The sequence below is a fragment of the Agelaius tricolor genome, unplaced genomic scaffold (assembly GCF_023055355.1).
Source record: "Agelaius tricolor isolate 1412-34295 unplaced genomic scaffold, bAgeTri1.0.p SCAF_7, whole genome shotgun sequence".
NCBI lineage: Eukaryota > Metazoa > Chordata > Aves > Passeriformes > Icteridae > Agelaius > Agelaius tricolor.
The window spans coordinates 49,053,607-49,073,800 of NW_027269267.1; the positions used below are offsets into that span (position 1 = coordinate 49,053,607).

Here is a 20,194-nt window from a genome sequence, read left to right on the forward strand (position 1 = left end):
TTGTTAATAGTGCATCCTATGTGCAGACACATATGAGAGCCTAAGAGCCTGCATCTGAAAATGTAAAATCTTCAAGGTAAAACTCGAACCTTTAGCTCACCAATGCTATCCACTGAAAATGTGTAAATGAGATAGTACCACATACAGAAAAAGTCAAATGCTGATGTTATCTTTGTTGTTTTTCCTATGCATATATATTTGAAAGGCTCTACCAGAAGCAGCAGCCCGCATGGCCATGTACCTGGGCATACGAAATTGGATAGGTTCTAGCATACAGCTTGTAAGTTCAAGCTGAGAAAAGCTAGCAATAAAAGCACAGTCAAATAAAGGTTCATTCATGGTTCAGAAAACGTTGAAAAAGGCACTACATATAATGCACTATAGATAATGCACTATAATCATCTTCTTGTCACACTTTTGAGGTCACTCATATCATAATACATTGGCATTTTATTACAGTGTCTTCCAGCCATGTGATGCTTCTTTGTGGCTAGCTGGATAATTTACCTGTGTCATTTATGGGGAAGGCGAAACGATCACTTTTATTATTTATCAAACCACAGAGAGGAGGAATCTTTTCCAGTTCAATGTTTAAGCAGACAAAACCCAAACCAGCAGAGTAGCTCTCTCCCTCCCTTGGCGAGTGTCTCTCTGACCCTTCGGGAAAGGGAAGGAGAAAGGTGTGCAGGCGTAAATGGGAGCCGAGACAGGGCTGGAGTCAGAGCAGCCTGAATTATAGATGAAAGGGCATGTATTAAATATAAGGCTGAACCGGGCGAAGGCGGGCCGGGGCAGGCGATTGCCTCCGAACGTGCGCGGCGCCGGGCGGCGGCCCCACGGCCAGCGCTGCGCTCCGCGCCGGGCCCGCATCGCACCACGGGCGGTCGCGCTGCCCCGCGCAAGCGACACCGAGCACGCACTGAGGCATCCCCCGCCCCGCAAAACCTCACCCCGCGCCGCCAACCCAAACGCACCCCGAGCCCTTATTCCCCAATTACCCCTCAGCCGCGCGCAAACCCGGCGCTGCTTTCCGCCCCCTGCGCGCCCCCGACCGCGGAGCGCTCGCCCGCCCTCCGCCCGCCCGTGTCCGCCGCGCTCCTCCCGCGGAACGCCCCGCTCCCGCCGCGTCCCCGCCGCGTCCCCCCGGCCCCGCCGGTCCCCTCCGCGCGGCGCGCAGCCCCCTCCCGCCCGGCCGGGCCGGGGAGCGACGTGCCCGGCGGCCAATGCCGCGGCCGCGCTCCGCCATCCACCGCCCCCGCCGGCGCGGGCCAATGCGGTGCGGCGGGAGGGGTGGCCTCGCTCCGCTCCCACCCTCCCTCTGGGCTTATTGAGAGTTATATCAAGAATTTCAGTTCAGAGAGAGAGAGGGAGAAGGAGAGAGCGTATGTGAGGGAGAGAGGCTGGGAGGGAGGAGGGAGGGAGGGAAGGAGGGAGGGAGGAGGGAAAGCGCCGCCGCTTCCTCCCGTCACTAAAGCAATAACCTATTAGGATTTCTTTTTTTGATTTTTTTTTTGATTTTTTTTTTTTTTTTTTTTTTTTTTTTTTTTTTTTTTTTTTTTTGGGCAACTGTCACCCCAGAGCTAAAGAGGGAGAAGCACCGTCAGACCAACTCTTGCCATTTCCAGTCAGAAGTTGCAGACTTCATGTAGCTGCCTCTGCTCTGCCGAGAGAGGGACGGGAATGGTGTGCAGTGAAGAGTGGAAAATACCCCCGCTCTAAGAAGTGCACCGGATTTTTCTCTTGCTGTTTGTTTGGGTTGTTGCGTGCACGTTAGGCACCCAAAGGATCCCCGCTTCACAGGAATGAAACGTGGAGAGGATGACTAACGACAGAACTGTGAATTTGTTCCCTGGAGTTGATAATTTGCCACCCCGAAGCAACACATATCTCGAGGAGGAAGCGTTTGGCTGCTGCTGATTTCTCCAAAACTGGTGGTTTACCAGATGCATTGTGCTGTATCTGCTGGAAGAGATCATTGCTTAGCTGCAGCAGATCGTCAAAGGTAGACAACTAACGTAAGTGCAAAGTTACCCTTAAGCTGGGATGCATTTCCTTTAAAGAAAAAAAAAAAAAAAGCCAGCACACAGTATATTTATCTAGGGGAAGAATCAGTGTTTGGGATTCTGTTGGTGTTGGTGGGAAAGGCTCACCTACACGCTGTCTCTGCATCCCTACCTGCATTACTCTGCTGGAAGTAATCACAGGCATCAGTTACCGTGCAGCTTAATGCAGATAAGATTAGTGCTCGGGGCTGCCTAGTTCTGTCAAACTGTAGGTGCTGGCAGCCTTGCACCCCGATAATGTGCGGTTAGCAGTGCATGCAAACAGAAGTCTGTCAGTCGCTTTCCTTTTTTTTTTTTTTTTCTTCCACCTGCATTATTAGTCTGCAGTATTTATATGTGGCAGCTGCTAATATCATCCTGAAGGGAGACCAGTGTCAGTGGGGAAAGGCTGCACCTTTTTTCCTTCTCATATCATCAGAAAATGTATATTCCCCCCATCTGTAAACATGCTTCCTGCTTCTAAGTTACATTTGGAATTTCCAGCCTCCTGATTTAGACTGTGTTTAAAAAAAAATAAAGTTTTAGGTTATTAAACAGAAGGAGAAGTATCCAACATCTGGAGAAGAAACATTGAGCTGAGAGTGTAAGAAACTGTAAGTCCTGTTATTGTCTCATCAGTTAACAGGGATGTGAAGTAGCCAGTGACGACTGCTGCAGCAGCAGCATGTCCGGGTGGTTATTTCCCAGTACGATAGCTATAGAGGGGCATGTGAGGCACAGCGAGCAGAGAAAAATCTGGTTAGCAAGAGCGAAGAAATACATATGGAAGCAAACAGCAAATTACATTTGGCAGCTGGCAGAGCAGTTAGAATCTAGAAGTAGTCCGGGAAGGTTTTTTACTTGTACCAATGACTGGGTGGAGGAGGGTAGAGGGGGAATGCACTTTAGGGATTACACGGTGTACCAAGAAATTATTCAGAAAGTACGTGTGGAAACAGTAGCTGCCCTTAATCCTGCAAGTAGTTATTTTCATTCGTGCTCTGAGCAAATGCAGCCGATGGGATATTGGTGCATTTGTCCGGAGGGCTTGCTTGTAAAAGGGAGCAGTAGGAAAATGTACTGCTGGAAGCATGCATTGCAAAAAGAAGTAGTAGTTGGAGATTGTAGATTTATCATGCCTAAAAAAACAATAATGCTGTTCTGTGTGGTTGTGTTGACAGTGATGTCTCCAAATAAGAAATGAGATGTAATGCATCCTGCAGTCCATGCATGCCTCCTCTTGCAAATCGCGCATCATTCCTCTCTGGAAACCTTTAAGTCCTAAAATCCGTGGAAAGAGAATAAAAACATTATCATGGACCTGAGGGATTTTTACCTGTTGGCCGCTTTGATTGCCTGTTTAAGGCTGGATTCTGCTATAGCTCAAGAACTTATTTACACTATTAGAGAGGAGCTGCCTGAAAACGTGCCCATAGGGAACATACCAAAGGACCTGAACATTTCTCATATCAATGCTGCCACAGGGACCAGTGCCAGCCTTGTCTACAGACTGGTGTCTAAAGCAGGGGATGCACCTCTGGTCAAAGTGTCCAGTAACACGGGGGAAATCTTTACAACATCTAACAGAATAGACAGAGAAAAACTATGTGCTGGAGCTTCCTATGCAGAAGAAAATGAGTGTTTCTTTGAACTTGAAGTGGTGATTCTCCCCAATGACTTTTTTAGGCTGATCAAAATAAAAATCATTGTAAAGGATACTAATGACAATGCGCCTATGTTTCCATCCCCTGTCATCAATATCTCCATCCCAGAAAACACTCTGATCAACAGTCGCTTTCCAATCCCATCAGCAACAGATCCTGACACAGGTTTCAATGGTGTGCAGCATTATGAGTTGTTAAATGGGCAGAGTGTCTTTGGACTGGATATTGTAGAAACTCCAGAAGGGGAGAAATGGCCTCAGCTGATTGTGCAGCAGAACTTGGACAGAGAGCAAAAGGACACCTACGTGATGAAAATCAAAGTGGAGGATGGAGGTACCCCCCAGAAATCCAGCACAGCTATCCTGCAAGTCACAGTAAGTGATGTCAATGATAACAGGCCAGTCTTTAAAGAGAGTCAAGTAGAGGTCCATATACCAGAGAATGCCCCTGTAGGCACCTCTGTAATTCAGCTTCATGCTACAGATGCTGATATAGGAAGCAATGCAGAAATCAGATATATTTTTGGTGCCCAAGTCGCCCCTGCAACCAAAAGATTTTTTGCTTTAAACAACACCACAGGGCTGATTACAGTTCAGAGGTCCTTAGATCGAGAAGAGACTGCTATTCACAAAGTGACAGTGCTGGCTAGTGATGGTAGCTCTACACCAGCCCGGGCAACTGTCACCATCAATGTCACTGATGTAAATGATAACCCTCCTAACATAGACCTCAGGTACATAATAAGTCCCATCAATGGCACAGTGTACTTATCTGAGAAAGATCCCATCAATACAAAGATTGCCCTAATTACGGTTTCAGATAAGGACACTGATGTGAATGGCAAAGTGATCTGTTTCATTGAGAGAGAGGTCCCCTTCCACTTGAAAGCAGTTTACGACAACCAGTATTTGTTAGAGACCTCTTCCTTGTTGGACTATGAGGGCACCAAAGAATTCAGCTTTAAAATTGTGGCTTCTGATTCTGGCAAGCCCAGCTTGAACCAGACTGCCCTGGTAAGAGTTAAGCTGGAGGATGAAAATGACAACCCTCCGATTTTCAGCCAGCCTGTAATTGAGCTGTCAGTTTCTGAAAACAACCGGCGTGGTCTATACTTAACAACTATTAGTGCCACAGATGAAGACAGTGGGAAAAATGCAGACATTGTTTATCAGCTTGGTCCTAATGCCTCCTTTTTCGATCTGGATCGAAAGACAGGAGTTTTGACAGCCTCCAGAGTTTTTGACAGAGAAGAGCAGGAACGTTTCATTTTCACTGTTACAGCCCGAGATAACGGCACCCCTCCTTTGCAGAGTCAGGCGGCTGTAATTGTTACTGTGTTGGATGAAAATGACAACAGTCCCAAATTTACTCACAATCATTTCCAGTTTTTCGTATCAGAGAACTTACCAAAGTATAGCACGGTGGGGGTGATTACAGTGACTGATGCAGATGCTGGGGAAAATAAAGCAGTGACCCTTTCCATCCTGAATGACAATGAAAACTTTGTGCTGGATCCGTACTCTGGAGTTATAAAGTCCAATGTTTCTTTTGATCGAGAACAGCAGAGCTCTTACACCTTTGATGTTAAGGCAGTGGATGGAGGGCAACCTCCTCGCTCTTCTACAGCAAAAGTAACAATAAACGTGATGGATGTTAATGATAACAGTCCTGTTGTCATCTACCCACCTTCTAATACTTCTTTTAAGCTAGTGCCACTCTCAGCAATCCCAGGATCGGTGGTAGCCGAAGTCTTTGCTGTGGATATAGACACTGGCATGAACGCTGAGCTGAAGTACACGATTGTAAGCGGCAATAACAAGGGTTTGTTTCGGATTGATCCAGTGACAGGTAATATCACTCTGGAAGAAAAACCAACTCCTAATGACGTGGGCCTGCATCGCTTAGTTGTCAACATAAGTGATTTGGGTTATCCCAAATCCCTGCATACTCTTGTGCTTGTATTTTTATATGTAAATGATACTGCTGGAAATGCCTCTTACATTTATGACTTGATACGCAGGACTATGGAAACACCTTTGGATCGGAACATAGGGGACAGTAGCCAACCCTACCAAAATGAGGACTATCTCACCATCATGATCGCTATTGTGGCGGGTGCCATGGTTGTCATAGTGGTGATATTTGTCACGGTTCTTGTTCGTTGTCGACATGCATCCAGATTCAAAGCTGCCCAGAGGAGCAAGCAAGGTGCTGAGTGGATGTCTCCCAATCAGGAAAACAAGCAAAACAAGAAAAAGAAAAGGAAGAAAAGGAAATCTCCAAAGAGCTCTCTTTTGAACTTTGTGACCATTGAGGAGTCCAAACCTGATGATGCAGTTCATGAACCTATCAACGGGACAATAAGCCTTCCAGCAGAGCTGGAGGAGCAAAGTATAGGAAGATTTGATTGGGGCACAGCACCACCATCAACCTTTAAGCCTAACAGTCCTGATCTTGCCAAGCATTACAAGTCTGCCTCTCCGCAGTCTGCTTTTCATCTCAAACCTGACACTCCAGTTTCAGTGAAAAAGCACCATGTGATTCAGGAACTCCCGTTGGACAACACCTTTGTTGGTGGTTGTGACACCCTTTCCAAACGCTCTTCCACTAGTTCAGATCACTTCAGTGCCTCAGAGTGCAGTTCCCAAGGAGGCTTCAAGACAAAGGGCCCCTTACACACCAGACAGGTAAACGAGCACTTTTACTGGTCTATAAGTACTGCATACAAGTGCCCGATCAACCAGTATTAAAAGTGCCACTGTGTTGTGGGGTTGGTTTTTTTTTGTTGTTGTTTGTTTCATGCTAATTTAATTTAGTTAACATTATGGGGGGAACAAAAAAACCCTAAACCAAACACCAAAAACAAGAACAAACAAACAAAAACCTTGACCTTAATCATGTGTTTGCAAAATGCCTCTGATACTTTGGGTTTTCAAGAATTTTGGTTGTTAGAGGACTATGCATGTGCACATACATGCACATGAGCAAAAGTGAAGACTTTTTTTTTTCTCCCCAGTATTTAACTGTCCAATTGTAAAACTTATTGAAGAACTGTTTCCGTATGTGCTAAATTTCAGTCAGAAATTTGACTGTATCAAGGTTGAAGGGATATGTACATCGTCTCAAATTTCAAAGAGAGTTGGCTTGAATTTCTTTTGCTGTTCGAGCTGATTTGGAACCTTGCTAAGTTAGTGTTACTAAAAGGGTTAATTTTTTTTTCCCTAACAAAGACAGCCAAATTTCCAAGCTACTTCATCAGTGAAGCACGTGGTTTATTGGTAGGATATAACTAAGCCATACGTAAGTCTTCCTCTTGTTTGAGTTCAACATGATTTTGTTGTAATAGACGAAAGTTGGTATCGCATAGACAGTTTGCTGCGTATTTTAAAAAAATTGCCAAAGCATACTTTTGAAAGGAATGCGTTCTCTGAATACATCTGAATTATGCAGGAAAAAGAAAAAAAAGTCAGCCCATTGTAAATATTTCCTCATCTTAGTAATGCATAAGTGATCTGACATATCTCATTTTAAACTGTGGAACACGACATATGAAGAGGGATTAGGAAGCTGAGAGACTCATATTTCAACCAAATCCAGCATTAGGTGTGCTTTTTGCTTTTTCTTTTTTTTTTATTTCTGCTCCTTAGGTTTAATAACTCCTTGCTAATAAAGATTTAAACGCGGTGCTGTCTTAATTCATTTTACGGGCGCTCCTCTTGCGGGCGCCGCGGGAGCGCGCGCGCGCGCGGCCCGTAGGTGGCGCCAAGGCACCGCGCGGCGCGCGCTGGCCCCGCGCCAGCCCTGCGGAGGCTGCGGGGGCCGGGAGCGCGCGGGCGCCGGGAGCGCGCCTGGGCCCGCCGGCTCCCTCCGTGCTGGGAGTCGCGTCCGTGCTCCTCGCAGAACCCCCCGGTGGACGGCGGTTTGTCCGAGTTGGGCAGGGATGTGGATCCTAGGGAAGCCAGCGAGGCACGTTTAGGCTTGTCCTTGCGAAAGGATTTTGACGGTAGCCAAGTTTAGGGCAAAGTCATCCTGTTGTTGTTGCGGTAGCCTTAGCTGTGATGAGCGTTCCCAGAAGTGCGTCTTGGCTTTGCGTGTCTGTGAGGTGTCACGCTGACAAGGTGCTAAGAATAAAACGAGCACTTTGGAGGCAGCTCTGCTAAAGTAACTGCTCTGGCACAACTCCTTCTTTATGAGACACTGAAAACACCACAGGAGAATCTCACAAACCCCTAACCTCTCTGAGGGACTTTTAAGAAGGGTCTACTCCCTAAGCCATCTCACAGCACTGTACACACATTGTCAGCGTAAGTTAAAAAAACTATCACAAAACCCCCCAAAAATTATAGAAGAGCTCTGCAAAATCTGTGCTTACTTGTCTGAAGTTTTCTCCTCAGTTTTAGTTGCAAAATGTTATCCCTCCAAACCACACATTCCTTTTCTGTTCTGAGATTATTTTAATTTAGGCATCAATTTCCAAATTCTATCAGAAAACTCAGACTTAACTCCCCATAGTATCTAGAGGCAGTTGGGACACCCAGAATTTTTTTACCTGACAGAATGTGTAAGCTCTGCATGGCAAAATTGAACATGAGGGGGATAAAACTCCCACAGCCATACAAAAACAACTAGCAGTATTTCCAGAGTTACCTGTGTTAATTACATTAAATACCCTGGTCTCCATTTAATAATATCTGTAATTATAACTATATATGGACTTGATTCAAATTTCACTGAGGTCTTAGTGTATCCTTTTTGAAGTCAGTAGATACTCATGATTTGGATTGCTTCCTGAAAAAGCTGTATTATTATATGTAAATGAAAATACAGCTCTTTCTTAGGTAGACAGTTACCTAATCTGAGTTTGTATATTTTTATTCTGTGGGGAATGATATAGTGTCTTTTTGGTTTTTTTCTCCCAATGATGAGTGTTACAGTATGTAATCTTTTTAGGCTTCCTTTTCAATTTTGGAAGGAGTAGTATAACCATCAATGGTAGTAATCATCAACAATCTTCCTGTTCTTCTGTCTGTAATTCCTAAAATTACGATGCATCTTAGCTAATATTCATTTGCACAGCGGTGAAATACACCATCATATGTCTTTAAAAAAAATAGCGATAGAGTATGGCCTTTAAGCAAAGTATTCAGATTTAAAGATCTTACTGAACAGTACTGTGTGCTAATGCCACAGCATCTGAAAACAATTTTTACAAATTCCTTTAGGAAGAGATACTTAGTTCTGTGGCATTATACTGTTTTCTTCAGGTTTAACATAACTAATTTCTCTGCATCTAATGTTGAGTTATGTTACTTATGTATATACAGTAACTTGGTGGGTTTTGTAAAATGCATGGGAATTGTTGTGGATGATGTTAAGGAAAGATGAAATATAGGATAAATATATGTCTAAGAAATACTAGCATCCTCCACCTTTACTTACAATTTCTTTTAGTTCAAGGTAAACACACACACAGTGTGTCTTGCAGATACATTTACATTAGCAAAGAGCTGAGACATAAGTCAGCACTTGGACTTCATTCAAGCAAAATTCCGATGCTTTTGTTGGGCACATGGCCCTAGAAATCTGTTAGAACTAGGTCTTAAATCAAAACACATTTAGAATTTAAAATATATTGCTCAATAAAAAATTCTTAGGTTTTTTGGGGGGGTTTGTGGAGTTTTGTTTTTTGGGTTTTTTTTTTGGAGGGCAATTTCTGTTCAATCATCAATTAATTCAGTGGAAATTCTGTGGTTAAGTTTTTACATGTGACTTTGAATTGTACAGGCTGATGTTTCACAAGTACCCAGTATGAAAACCAAAGCCTCCTTCAAGTGCCTATCTTGCAGTAAACCTGGTGGATGCTCTGAAAAGAGCATTTTTGAATACTTGAACTTGGGATTGTTCTAAATGCTAATTCACATAATTAGGAGTATGGAAAGGATGTTGCACACCACCAGCTTATATAGCTAAGCTTCCAAAATCAGTGTTATGACTCATAAAGAATACTGAAATCTATGCAGGCTTCTCAATCAGTGTTCTTTTCAGTATTTGATTGAACTTTAAAATGCGCTTCAAATTAGTAAGTCATTACACCAAACAGCTACATAGAAATACAGCAGAAGACGACATGTTGTATTCTTCTATGTGAAAGACCTCGTTTGAAAAGCAAATAAACAGACAAAAACTCCTACTCAATGTCATTAGATTAACAATAGATTAAATAATAAAAGAAATTAAGGCAAATTTACTGTGGTTATCCCAATTTTAAATTATAACAACTTCATTTAATCAGATTTAAAGCACAGCAGTGACAAATAACACAGGTTTAAAAATATGTATCAGTATAGGTTATGGGCAAAACCTTCAGTCTTCATTCCTAATCAAAATGCATTTAGGCATGTGCTTAACTTTCATTTAATGTGTAAAACTGAAGCAGATCCTTAAAGTCCAAGTGACTTGAGATGTTGTCTTCAAGAAAAAGTTGTAAGCACACTATAAGCACTTTTCTGAATCCAAGTGATAATTTAGAAATTTTGGAAATGTGCACACTTCTAGAAGATTCAGGAAAGCTGAATATATGTTAACACTGTCCTTGTATTTCTGTGCTCTAGTGGCAGAAATTAGGGATTTGGGGCTCGAATGACACATTAACTACATTCCATACTAAAGTATATTTTTAATCTTTTACTCAATAACATAAGCTCTGTAGAGATTGCTTTATTCCTTTTTTAGCCAATGGACTTCTTGCCTGATCAAGAAACAAGTAGCCAGGCTCCTCCTTATCAATGCACATCACTTAAGCTTTATGTGGCAAATCTAATTGATGTTATCTTACTTTGGAGTGTTTAAATTTGTAAGTTTGGAGTTTATGTAAGAGAAAAGAAAAGCTGAAAACATTAATGACTCTTAATTTGATACGCTGAGAGTGGCAATTTCAAGGTGCATAAGTTGATGGAAATCTGCATTGGAACAGCAGTGCAGAGCTTACGTCACCTGCAAATATTAAAATTCTGTAACCATAGCATTCCACAATTCTGCGTGCAGTATTATTTTTAGTGGCCTTGTTTCATCACTTAGTATAAATAAAAAAACACATACATTCTTTTGTATGCTTAGTTTGGTTTATGTGTTAGCATGGATATTAGTCTTGGGTGAGGACTAGTCATCTGGAAAAGTGTCTGCATGTAAAATTCAATTGTTTTCTAGTTCTGTATATTTGTATATGTATACTAAAATATTAGAAATGGTGATCATGTACAGTGTATTTTTTCTATTGTTGAATAACTGAAAAATAGGTTAACAGATTTCACTGAACTGTCTAAAGAAATCCATCTTTGAGCTGAGACCAAGCATGGAAAATTTCAGCTGAAAAGAAGAATTTTTCAGAAAGTTATGAGCATGTAAAAACTGGGAGCTATAATGGATATCTGAACATAACCCTAAGCTATAATGCCATTTTCAATAGTGACGGTAGACGTGCTCAACTAGAGTAGGGAACATTGTGTGTATACAGATCAGACAGTAAAAGCTTAGTAATCTTCATTTCTCTTTAAATGTTTCCTGTGCATGAGATTTTTATCAGAATCACTGGAGCCTCATCTGTCCCGAATATCCAAAGCCAAAGTTTCACATATGCTAAGAAATTTGTGCCACACACGTGAGTGAGAACTGGATCTTGAGAGTTTTATGCTATTGCAATTTTGTGATAATTTTCTTTTGTATATAGGAACAAGGGAGAATCTTTTTAGTTTCCATTTCAGATTTTCAGTTCCAAAGAATCTTTTCTTCTAGCACAGCAAAACCATATCAGCCACACTTTATTGACAGCAATTTTATTGTAGCTAGAGGCTTACAGTAAGCTGTTTATTGCTGTTCCCTAACGCAGTTGACAGCAATTGGGGAATTAATTTTCTTGCCCCTGATGTGCTTTCTTGGGTATAAACAACAGATGTTAAAGATATGAAAACTGTGACCCATTTACATTCAGCAGCTCTTTATGGGAACAGTCTACCTGTCTGAAGTGCAGGTTTCAAGTCCTGAGTAATTTTGCTCCGTCAGTTCTAGGATTCTAACTTTTTCAATATTGTTTATCTTACACAAATACTGTCAAGGGCCAGGTACATAATGCCTATGGATAGATCCTCATCTAGGCAATTTCTGTTCAAGAATGGCTGGATTCAAGTTTCATTTAGTTCAGGAGATGCTGTATCTTCTCATTCGACCATTTAATTGCATTGAACATATAGGATTTAACTGACAGAATGGACATAAAGTGTTCTGAAAGACCTAACAGGAATTAAAGGTGCTACCTGATATTCTGGTATCACTTCTTTCATAGAACATCATGGTGGTCTGTAAAATCTATACTCATAAGTTTCCTTAGTTGCTATCCAAGTGTGGCCATGTTGCATACATTCTGTAATGTCCATGTCTTCACTGAAGAAAAAGAACATACACAGAATCATGTATCATTTTTTCCTTCTTTTATTTCTTTGGCTTTCCAGCCCTTGGCACAATGTATGTAAAATTATTTATCCCCATACACTGATGTGGGCACTTAATCAGTTCATTTCTGGTTTACATGAGATAACATTCGTTTGAGTGGAAAGATTTACCAGACTGTACATAAGAGATGAATGGATGCTATCATATTTTACTGCAATATGGGGGGAGGAAAACATCTTTTGTTCATTTCTGTCTTTTGGAAAGACATTTGCTATGTAAGGGGCTTTAGCATCTTACCTAACTGAGATTTTAAGTGCTAGTCTTGACACAAAATGCATGTTAACTGTTCCCTTACAATTAAAACACCATACAAAAAATTCCTCCTAAAGGAGTTGCAATAATTTTCTTGCAATGTGTTATTTTCTAGTGAGCTATAAACTCTCTCTTGAAGCAGAAATAGCTATTTCTGGCAGAAGACAACTTAAATTGATATTGCTACTTTTTCACTGGTTGTGAAATTACAAAAATTTGAAATAATAAAATAAATTGTTTTGAACAGCTTTATTGTTGTAGCCGTACAAACCTGTGTGTATATTATTCCTGGGACCACTGTGTTTCAGGAAAACATAAAGGCTGCTACAATTTTGGTACAAAAATTCTTGTTAATCTTTAAAAGTATCTGGACATTCAAATCTTGGAATGATTTGGCCTTCATTCCCAATTTAATTTTTGGGTTTTGCATATACTCTGAGTTATATGTGATAATACAGAGAAAGGTAGTTAAAAATTAGATTTCTGATCATACTGAGATGTTTAAATTGTACCAATCTCAAAAGTTACCCATTTTTTGCTTCTTTTTCTTTTGCAGCAAGTGAAGTGGAGGGTGGTGGGGGGGAGATTTGTTTTAAAGTCTTGACATGGGTTGTCCTGCATCTTCTGTTGCCCAGAGAGAAAATCTTGTAATTATTCATTTCATTGTAAATATTCATATTCAGGAGCTCTTGGTGTGTAGAATATGTAGTTTCCTATGACCTGATGTTGTAGCTTTGCCATTTCTTTTGTAAAAGTCACTTTGAACTTTTGGTGGGCAAATATTAATATTATTACTTGAAAGTTGGTTCAGAAAATGCACACTTCCTGTTACAAGAGGATTATAAAGAGCCTTTTTCTAGAGTAACAGTTCATCATTTGAAGTTGAATCCAAGCTGGGATAAATCTGCTGTTTTTTTCCATCTGCAGCTCTTTCTAATGCAAACTTCTTTATAAAAAACAATAGGATAATATTGAGATAATATTTCCAAAATCTAAAAAATATGTAAAATTAATCAGAAGTGAAGTGAATTAAAAATCCTTTTATTTTGAGCTGAATCTGATAAAATGGGAAAGATCAGCAGGATTTTGCTTTCTTCCTTTGCTTCCTGCCCCAGGTTTGCAGAAAGGTGGTTTTAAAATAACCATCTCTTCCCAATCCAGAAAATGAAATCGGATATTCTCACTGGCTGAAGGCTGAAAGAGAATCACTACTGATATTGATTTATAAAATACTTTGTAGCCTGAAACTGATATTCGTTCATTTGCTCTCATTCCTCCCAGTGAAATTGCCAGATGCTTCATTTGTAGTTCTGAAGGATGTTCTTATCACCTCCTAGGCTTTCATGTGTTACTAGCAAGAAAAATCTCTTGTTGGTTTTCTTTATCATTAAAAAATGTTAAATATCTGCCTGTACAATATTTTTCATCAAATGAACTAATTTAGGCTATGCCTTCTAAGGTCATAGAGCCTTTAAAACACTGAAAAAGTCAAGAGGAAGACCATGCTTCAATTATTAATGGTATTTTGCTATTCTTCCAAATTCTATGCTATTCTTTTGCTCTTCTTTGCTATTCTGTTGATTTGTAGCCTGCAGTAGTATCTCTTAAATGGCTACGCCTGCTAGATGTAAATATCTGTCTCCTTCATAACACACAAAGTTACGGAAACAATTGTCTTTCTGATGTAAAGGTTCTATAGGATGCATATGTTTCTACATATGACCTATGTAGCTGCTCTGCTGAGCTTCATGGTGAAATGCTTTGACCACTGAGGTCTACCTTCTCTTACCAAAAATTATTTGGAAGAGAGTTTTCACAAAAGCTTGATTTTACAGGAAGGGATGCAGGAGTTTCAGAGAAAGGTGTAGGCTAATGTATTTTAAGATAACACCTCCTTCCTGTGTTGACAGGCCACACAGCCTGAAAGGGAATTATATTTAACTCCCGGTTTTAGTAGCTTTCCATTCCGTGAGCTAGGTTTTGAGAATATTGTTGTTATTCCAGTCCCTCTTCTTAGAGCATGTGATGAATATTATCATGATTGCTTCAGGTGTCCAGCTTCTGATGGTGGATCTAACCTTATTTCTGTACGTGATGTTCACAGAAAGTACAATTGGTACAGTTTTCACCAGTACACATAGCTGGTAGTGCCTCAGCACACAGTGCATTTTGCTTCTGTTGAGACTATGGTGGGATTCATCTTGTTTGACTTCTAATTCTGTGACAAATTTAGTCTACTTCAGTGGGTTTGTGATTTACCCCACCCTGAAGAAAATGTGGTGCTTTAAGCTGAGTGACAAAGCTAAACAACACAGCTCAGTGAGTTGCATCCCACGTCCAGTGAAAAGTATAATTTGGTGTGATCCATATTCTTCACTTTCCTTTTTTCACCAAGGTCAAGAGAAGGGTTTTAAGGTTATATATTTATTTAAGTGAAGGTATTATTTGAATAGTGCATGTGGGCACAAAAATGTATGTGCACAGTTGCCCTTGAGAAGTCTTCTTTAGATTACAACTCAAATTCAAAGGTTTCCAAATTAGCAGAAAGAGTTTCACTACTTTTTATTAAATCATTATGTGGCCATCATCTATCTATTTTGGTAAGACAGTGCAATGAAACATCAATTATTTTGTTTTGATGCTGATCTGAGTATTTCTGGCTTTCCTCAGAAATGCGTGTTCCTTGGTACCTGATTCTGTGAACTTTAGTCCAGACCATTCACATTATAGTGTAAAAATGTTTCTTTTACCTCTCTGGTAAAAGGTATGTGTCTATAGCAGTAGGAATTTTCAGTCAGTTGTCAGATTGTCTCACTTTCACCATTGCAAAAATACAGGCCAAAATGTCAGTGACATGCTAGGTTACCACTAAGAGAATTTGAAATTGCCTTCAGTTTGTGACAACGGTACTCTGAAACATGGATGGTGTTGAAGTCTGCAGCATCCAGAGCAGCAGGAGGTAGGCTGTGTACCAGTTGCAAAGCCTGTATTTTTAACTACTGACAGATAAATAAGAAGCAAACAAAACCAACAAAACCCCCAACCAAACAAAAACAACCAACCAAACAAATAACATCCCTCCCCCCCCAATTAAATCTGCATCTGCTAAGGACGGTAAACCTGTTGCCTGTTGAAATTTAATCTCTCTACTGTACAGGAGATGGACTTTGCTATTTGAGATATCATCAGTTTCATTGCAGAAAGCTGTTACATCTGTCAAACATTTCAGTTTGAACTGAACGCCTGATTTTTTGCCTTTGTATGCTACAAGAGCACCAGCTTGTCAATCAACAGAAGTACAAAATTAGACAAGATAGGTGATCTGCTGCTGTGACTGGCATTTTATTTTTTTTAACAACATCTTTTTTCTTTCCTAAACTTAAAAATGGCAGTATTTTTCTTTAGTGGGGTAACAGATGAGAAAAATTGATATAATGGAGGGAGGTCACTCCAATCCTGTTAGTCTTGGCTTCTAATGCCCATTCTATTGAAAGCACTGGTACAGTCCAGGTGGACAATGGAGCTGTAGGTGACTCTCTGTATGAATTTTATGAATGTCCATTTTGTGTGAATGAGAGGAAAATATGAATGAGACTTAAATAGATTTGATTTTGTTATTCTTCATTCTCGCTGTGGTTTTAATGCATTGCAACAAACCTCATGCAGCCCAAGGTAGGGGTATAACCAGTAGGGCAGGACCACTTTTGGGGGGGCTGTGTAGGCTTTCAAGCTGCCTCTGGGAAAAGTAGGCTCCAAAACCTTCAGCAAGTAATTTGAATCTTGTAAAATTCGTGGGGTTTTGATCTGCTTCTCTGAGTACAAATCAGAACTTTTGTTTCTTAATGTGATTTTCCGAATTCCAGACTAAGAAATGGACAAAAGCATAGGTGCCTTTTGAGAGGTTTGAGAAACTGATGTTCTTCTATGGTTTTGTGATGTGTCTATTGATAGCATCCCCAGTGAACATCTCTGGATTTCAGTATAACTCAGCTTTGCTGAATCTAGGCTTTGGCCCTCTTCTGTGCTTTAGCAGTTGATTAAGAAATATTCTAATCCATCACAGACTACCAAAAAACTAATGGCTTGTGAAGTATTTTAGTCTTCAGGCTTCCACTATAAATGATATGAAAAATAGTATAATTTGGCTGATGCTTAAATACATCTCTTTCTTTTATGAGATACTGTCTCTGTCCTTTCATGTTTCTCTTTTTTTTCCTCTTCTTTTGTTCTCTGAGAATGCTTATTTTTGTAAAACATATTTATGCACATATTAGAAATCTGAGTTTCACCCTCAAATACATAGTATCACAGTGCAGAAGTGGCACATTTTATGCACAATCTGTTCTAGTACACCCAACTCATAACCACACACTGCTTGTGTCCACACAAAGACTTTTAATGAACCATGGTCTTTAAGATTCAAGGATTTGAAACATTTGGAAGCATATCTGTATAGCAGCATAATATGGCAAGCCATTCTATATGTGTTGTAGTTAAAAAAAGTAGACAAAATAATTATTTCATATATGTTTTTATTTGCTCACTTTTTTGTCTTTTCTTTTTATAAGACCATTCATACTTTTATATACGGCACAATTTGTAATAGGCATGCTATCTCACAGACTTATGATAGAAAATTGATTCTGAAAGAAAACAAGAACAAAAGAATGTTAGTCACAAAGCAGAAGAGCGGAGATTGCAACTCACTTACTGGATAGTGCTTCCTGAGTTCAGCAATTTGAAAGGGAGATTGGGAGGAGAGATGAAAACATTCATATATCTTTACATTTCAAAATGGTTTAAAGATGACTGAACTTGTTGGAAAACTTATTCTTTAGTAAGAAAGCTGGCAGTGCTGCTGTGATATACAGATTGTCAGTGATCCTTGAGTATACTTCTTCAAAGCAGTGTGCTGAGCACTTTTCAGTAGAGCAGTTCCATTCAGTGCCTGCTGAAGCTTTATAGATGTTGCAGAACACCTCCAGACAAAGTACTTCTCATTGTCAACTATGATATTTATGTGTCAAAAGTATGTCACAGAAGTAATTCCCAATTTTAGAACTTTCATTCTTTGGATCAGTGGTGATCACATTAAAAAACACTCTGCATTCACTGTCTCACACTCGGTATTATTTAACATTTTCATGTCCTAGTGCTAAATAGCAGCCTTAGTTGTATTCAGTATTGTGGAAATTCATTTCAGTAAGCCTCTAGCTACTGAAAAGTGTTATATCTTACATCCTGCTGTCCTCAGTAAAGATTGTTGGGGGTCAGGATAGCCCTCTGCACTGTGTGCTCCTGCTTGCTACTGCTCATGACATTTGGCATCTGATAGGGATGCTGTGATAGCACCTTCAATTAAAAGCCATAGGCAACAAACATAACAAAGAGAATCCTTAAGACTGCTTAACATTATGCCATTGCTTTGACTTGAATAAAACCAGCATGAGAATAAATTGCCTGTGTTAGCTTAATTGTGATCTTCACCTAAGCACTACTCATGAGACCTTAGACCCAGCAGAAAACGCTAGTGGGAATATCAGGGGCTTTTTGTGAGATTGCTTAAATTTATCATATTTCCTTTAGAAAACACTGACACAATTTTATTCCAGCTTTAAAGCCTTAAGCTTTTGCTGCCTGTTTTGGGTTTTCATTACTTTTATGTCTATACAGTTACACAGATAATGAAAAACAAAAAAAAAAGCCTGCATATCTGAGCATGTAACACTGCTCTGCAACTATATAGCACCTCATTAGTTTTTTCAGTATCAGAGATAAGTTAGCATTCTGTCATGAAATCTGAACTGCCACCACATCTCCCTGAAGCTTATAAGCCGTGCCATAGTAACTTTCAAAAAGTGCATTAACTCTTGCAACAGAAGACTCAGTCTTGTAAACACAAAGAAATCATATGGCTCTATCTATCTGTGAAGCCAATTTGTTTGACATTTTCTTCTGTAAATTTTGCTGCTCTTAGAAATCTTTTGAAATAGAAAGGGAGAAATTTCAGTTTTGTCTCTTTTTGCACAATGCAATTGACTGAGGTAGACCTAACCTCATTTACATTTGGACTGTGCTGTACACTCATTACTCTTTGAATGTGATGTGCCTTTTCTCATTTTTTTAAGATTCTATCTTCACTGAAGGAAAAAATGTTTTATATCAAGATTGCTGTTGTGAGATATCTACCTAAATGTAAAATCCTTGTGGAGACAAGGTATTTTGTACCTTACTGTAGCTGGAACAATTCACTCGGGGTTGATCTCTACTGGCTATGTACAGATGAATGAATCTACAATACCTTATCATTAGCAGGATTTTCTACTGCCTTACCTACTTCAGCATGAAATCATGCTGCACTGTCTTGCAGTAAGGTGCCTTTAAGGATATGATTTATGTGTGTACTTACTCTAGGTTATTTAACACTTCTCAACTGATGCCAAGTGAGTCTGTCCTACTGTCTGGAAAAACCATACAATTTGGTCCTGTGGTTGAATTAAAGTCCTTGGGCTTTTCACATATAATACTGATGATATTAGCAGAGGTACCCCTAAGTGTTCCTGCCAGGCTTGCATCACCATCTGGTGTAATTCCAATGCATTTTCATACATCTTCAATGTCGGTGTTACTGTTCTGCAAACTGTGCTGGATTGCCAATGATTGCAGCTGCATACAATGGCTATAACTCAGTCACCCCCTAAGGCGGAGTAATATGAGTCACCAAAATCAAACATTAATTCAGCACAGGCCATTACTTTGTGATGGAAATGGTATAGATGTGCCTGTATTCTATTTTTACTAAATTAAAACACAGTATTTTGTAGGAAGCATGATCAGAATAAAACATTCCATCCATGGGCTACTCCATGTTGGCAATAAATGTTCCTAGTAGACTAGGAACAAATGTCAGTTCCTTTACAAGTGAGGTAAGAAGTTCTGGGCATGAGTTGCCTTCTTTGAAATTTTTTGTTCTGTAGCTGAGTCTGCCTGCTCCTAAGAATGCTCTTCTCAGTGTGTGTCTTCCACCTTTTGAAAGTTTCTCCTGAAACTGTCCATAGGTTTGGGGTTTATATTCTTAAAATGCTCCTTTGTGTTGTCTCATCTCTTTATTTTTGAGCTGATCTCAATGACTTTTTTTGATATTTTCTACTACTGAACTTTCTAGGTAATTTGCTTGCCTCATATACAGGTGTTCCTGTACAGGTGTTCCACCTATCCTCTCATTTTCAATATACTTTTATTAGCAGTATTTTCCCCCATCAACCTACCTACAAGACCACATATTTGATACAGACAGTAGTTTCTCAGTGTGAGACATTTTCCATTCACATGTGATACCTGCTGGCTGCTGCTTCCAATTATGCCATATGCTGGAAAGCTGAGTTGTTGAAGTATTGGAGTGAATGTTATAATCAAACTAGTTAAGAAGTAGCAGTGTGTCTCATAAAGGGTCCTGGACAATGTCTGATTTCTGCCATAAGCAAAATACTGACAAGTCCTGCTTTGTTTTGCTGCTTTTTCAGGTGGCAGAGAGCTAGACATACATTCATTATATTGTAAAATCATAACCTTCGAGATCTTGCTGAATCTGCCCTACAGCTATTTATCACATGATTGCAGGGAATGAAAATAACATTCTTGCTTCTACTAGGAATATGTTGCTAACCTTGGGGCAAGATAGTGCATAATTTTATGTGTGCCTAGTCTTGCTGTTATATATAGACTGTTTTG

The 20,194-nt window shown here is 40.0% G+C and overlaps 1 protein-coding gene across 10 annotated transcripts in view; it reads left to right on the forward strand.

Moving 5' to 3' along the window:
* The first annotated feature begins 1,316 nt into the window (after positions 1-1,316).
* PCDH9 (protocadherin 9) overlaps positions 1,317-20,194 on the forward strand; it is a 670,643-nt gene continuing 651,765 nt past the window's right edge. For 9 of the 10 annotated variants that reach the window (XM_071431100.1, XM_071431103.1, XM_071431102.1 and 6 more), the window contains exons 1-2: positions 1,395-2,015; positions 3,224-6,393. In XM_071431100.1, the coding sequence (XP_071287201.1) occupies positions 3,358-6,393 (3,036 nt within the window). In that variant the 5' untranslated portion in view covers positions 1,395-2,015; positions 3,224-3,357. The other variant, XM_071431101.1, reaches the window with a different exon arrangement.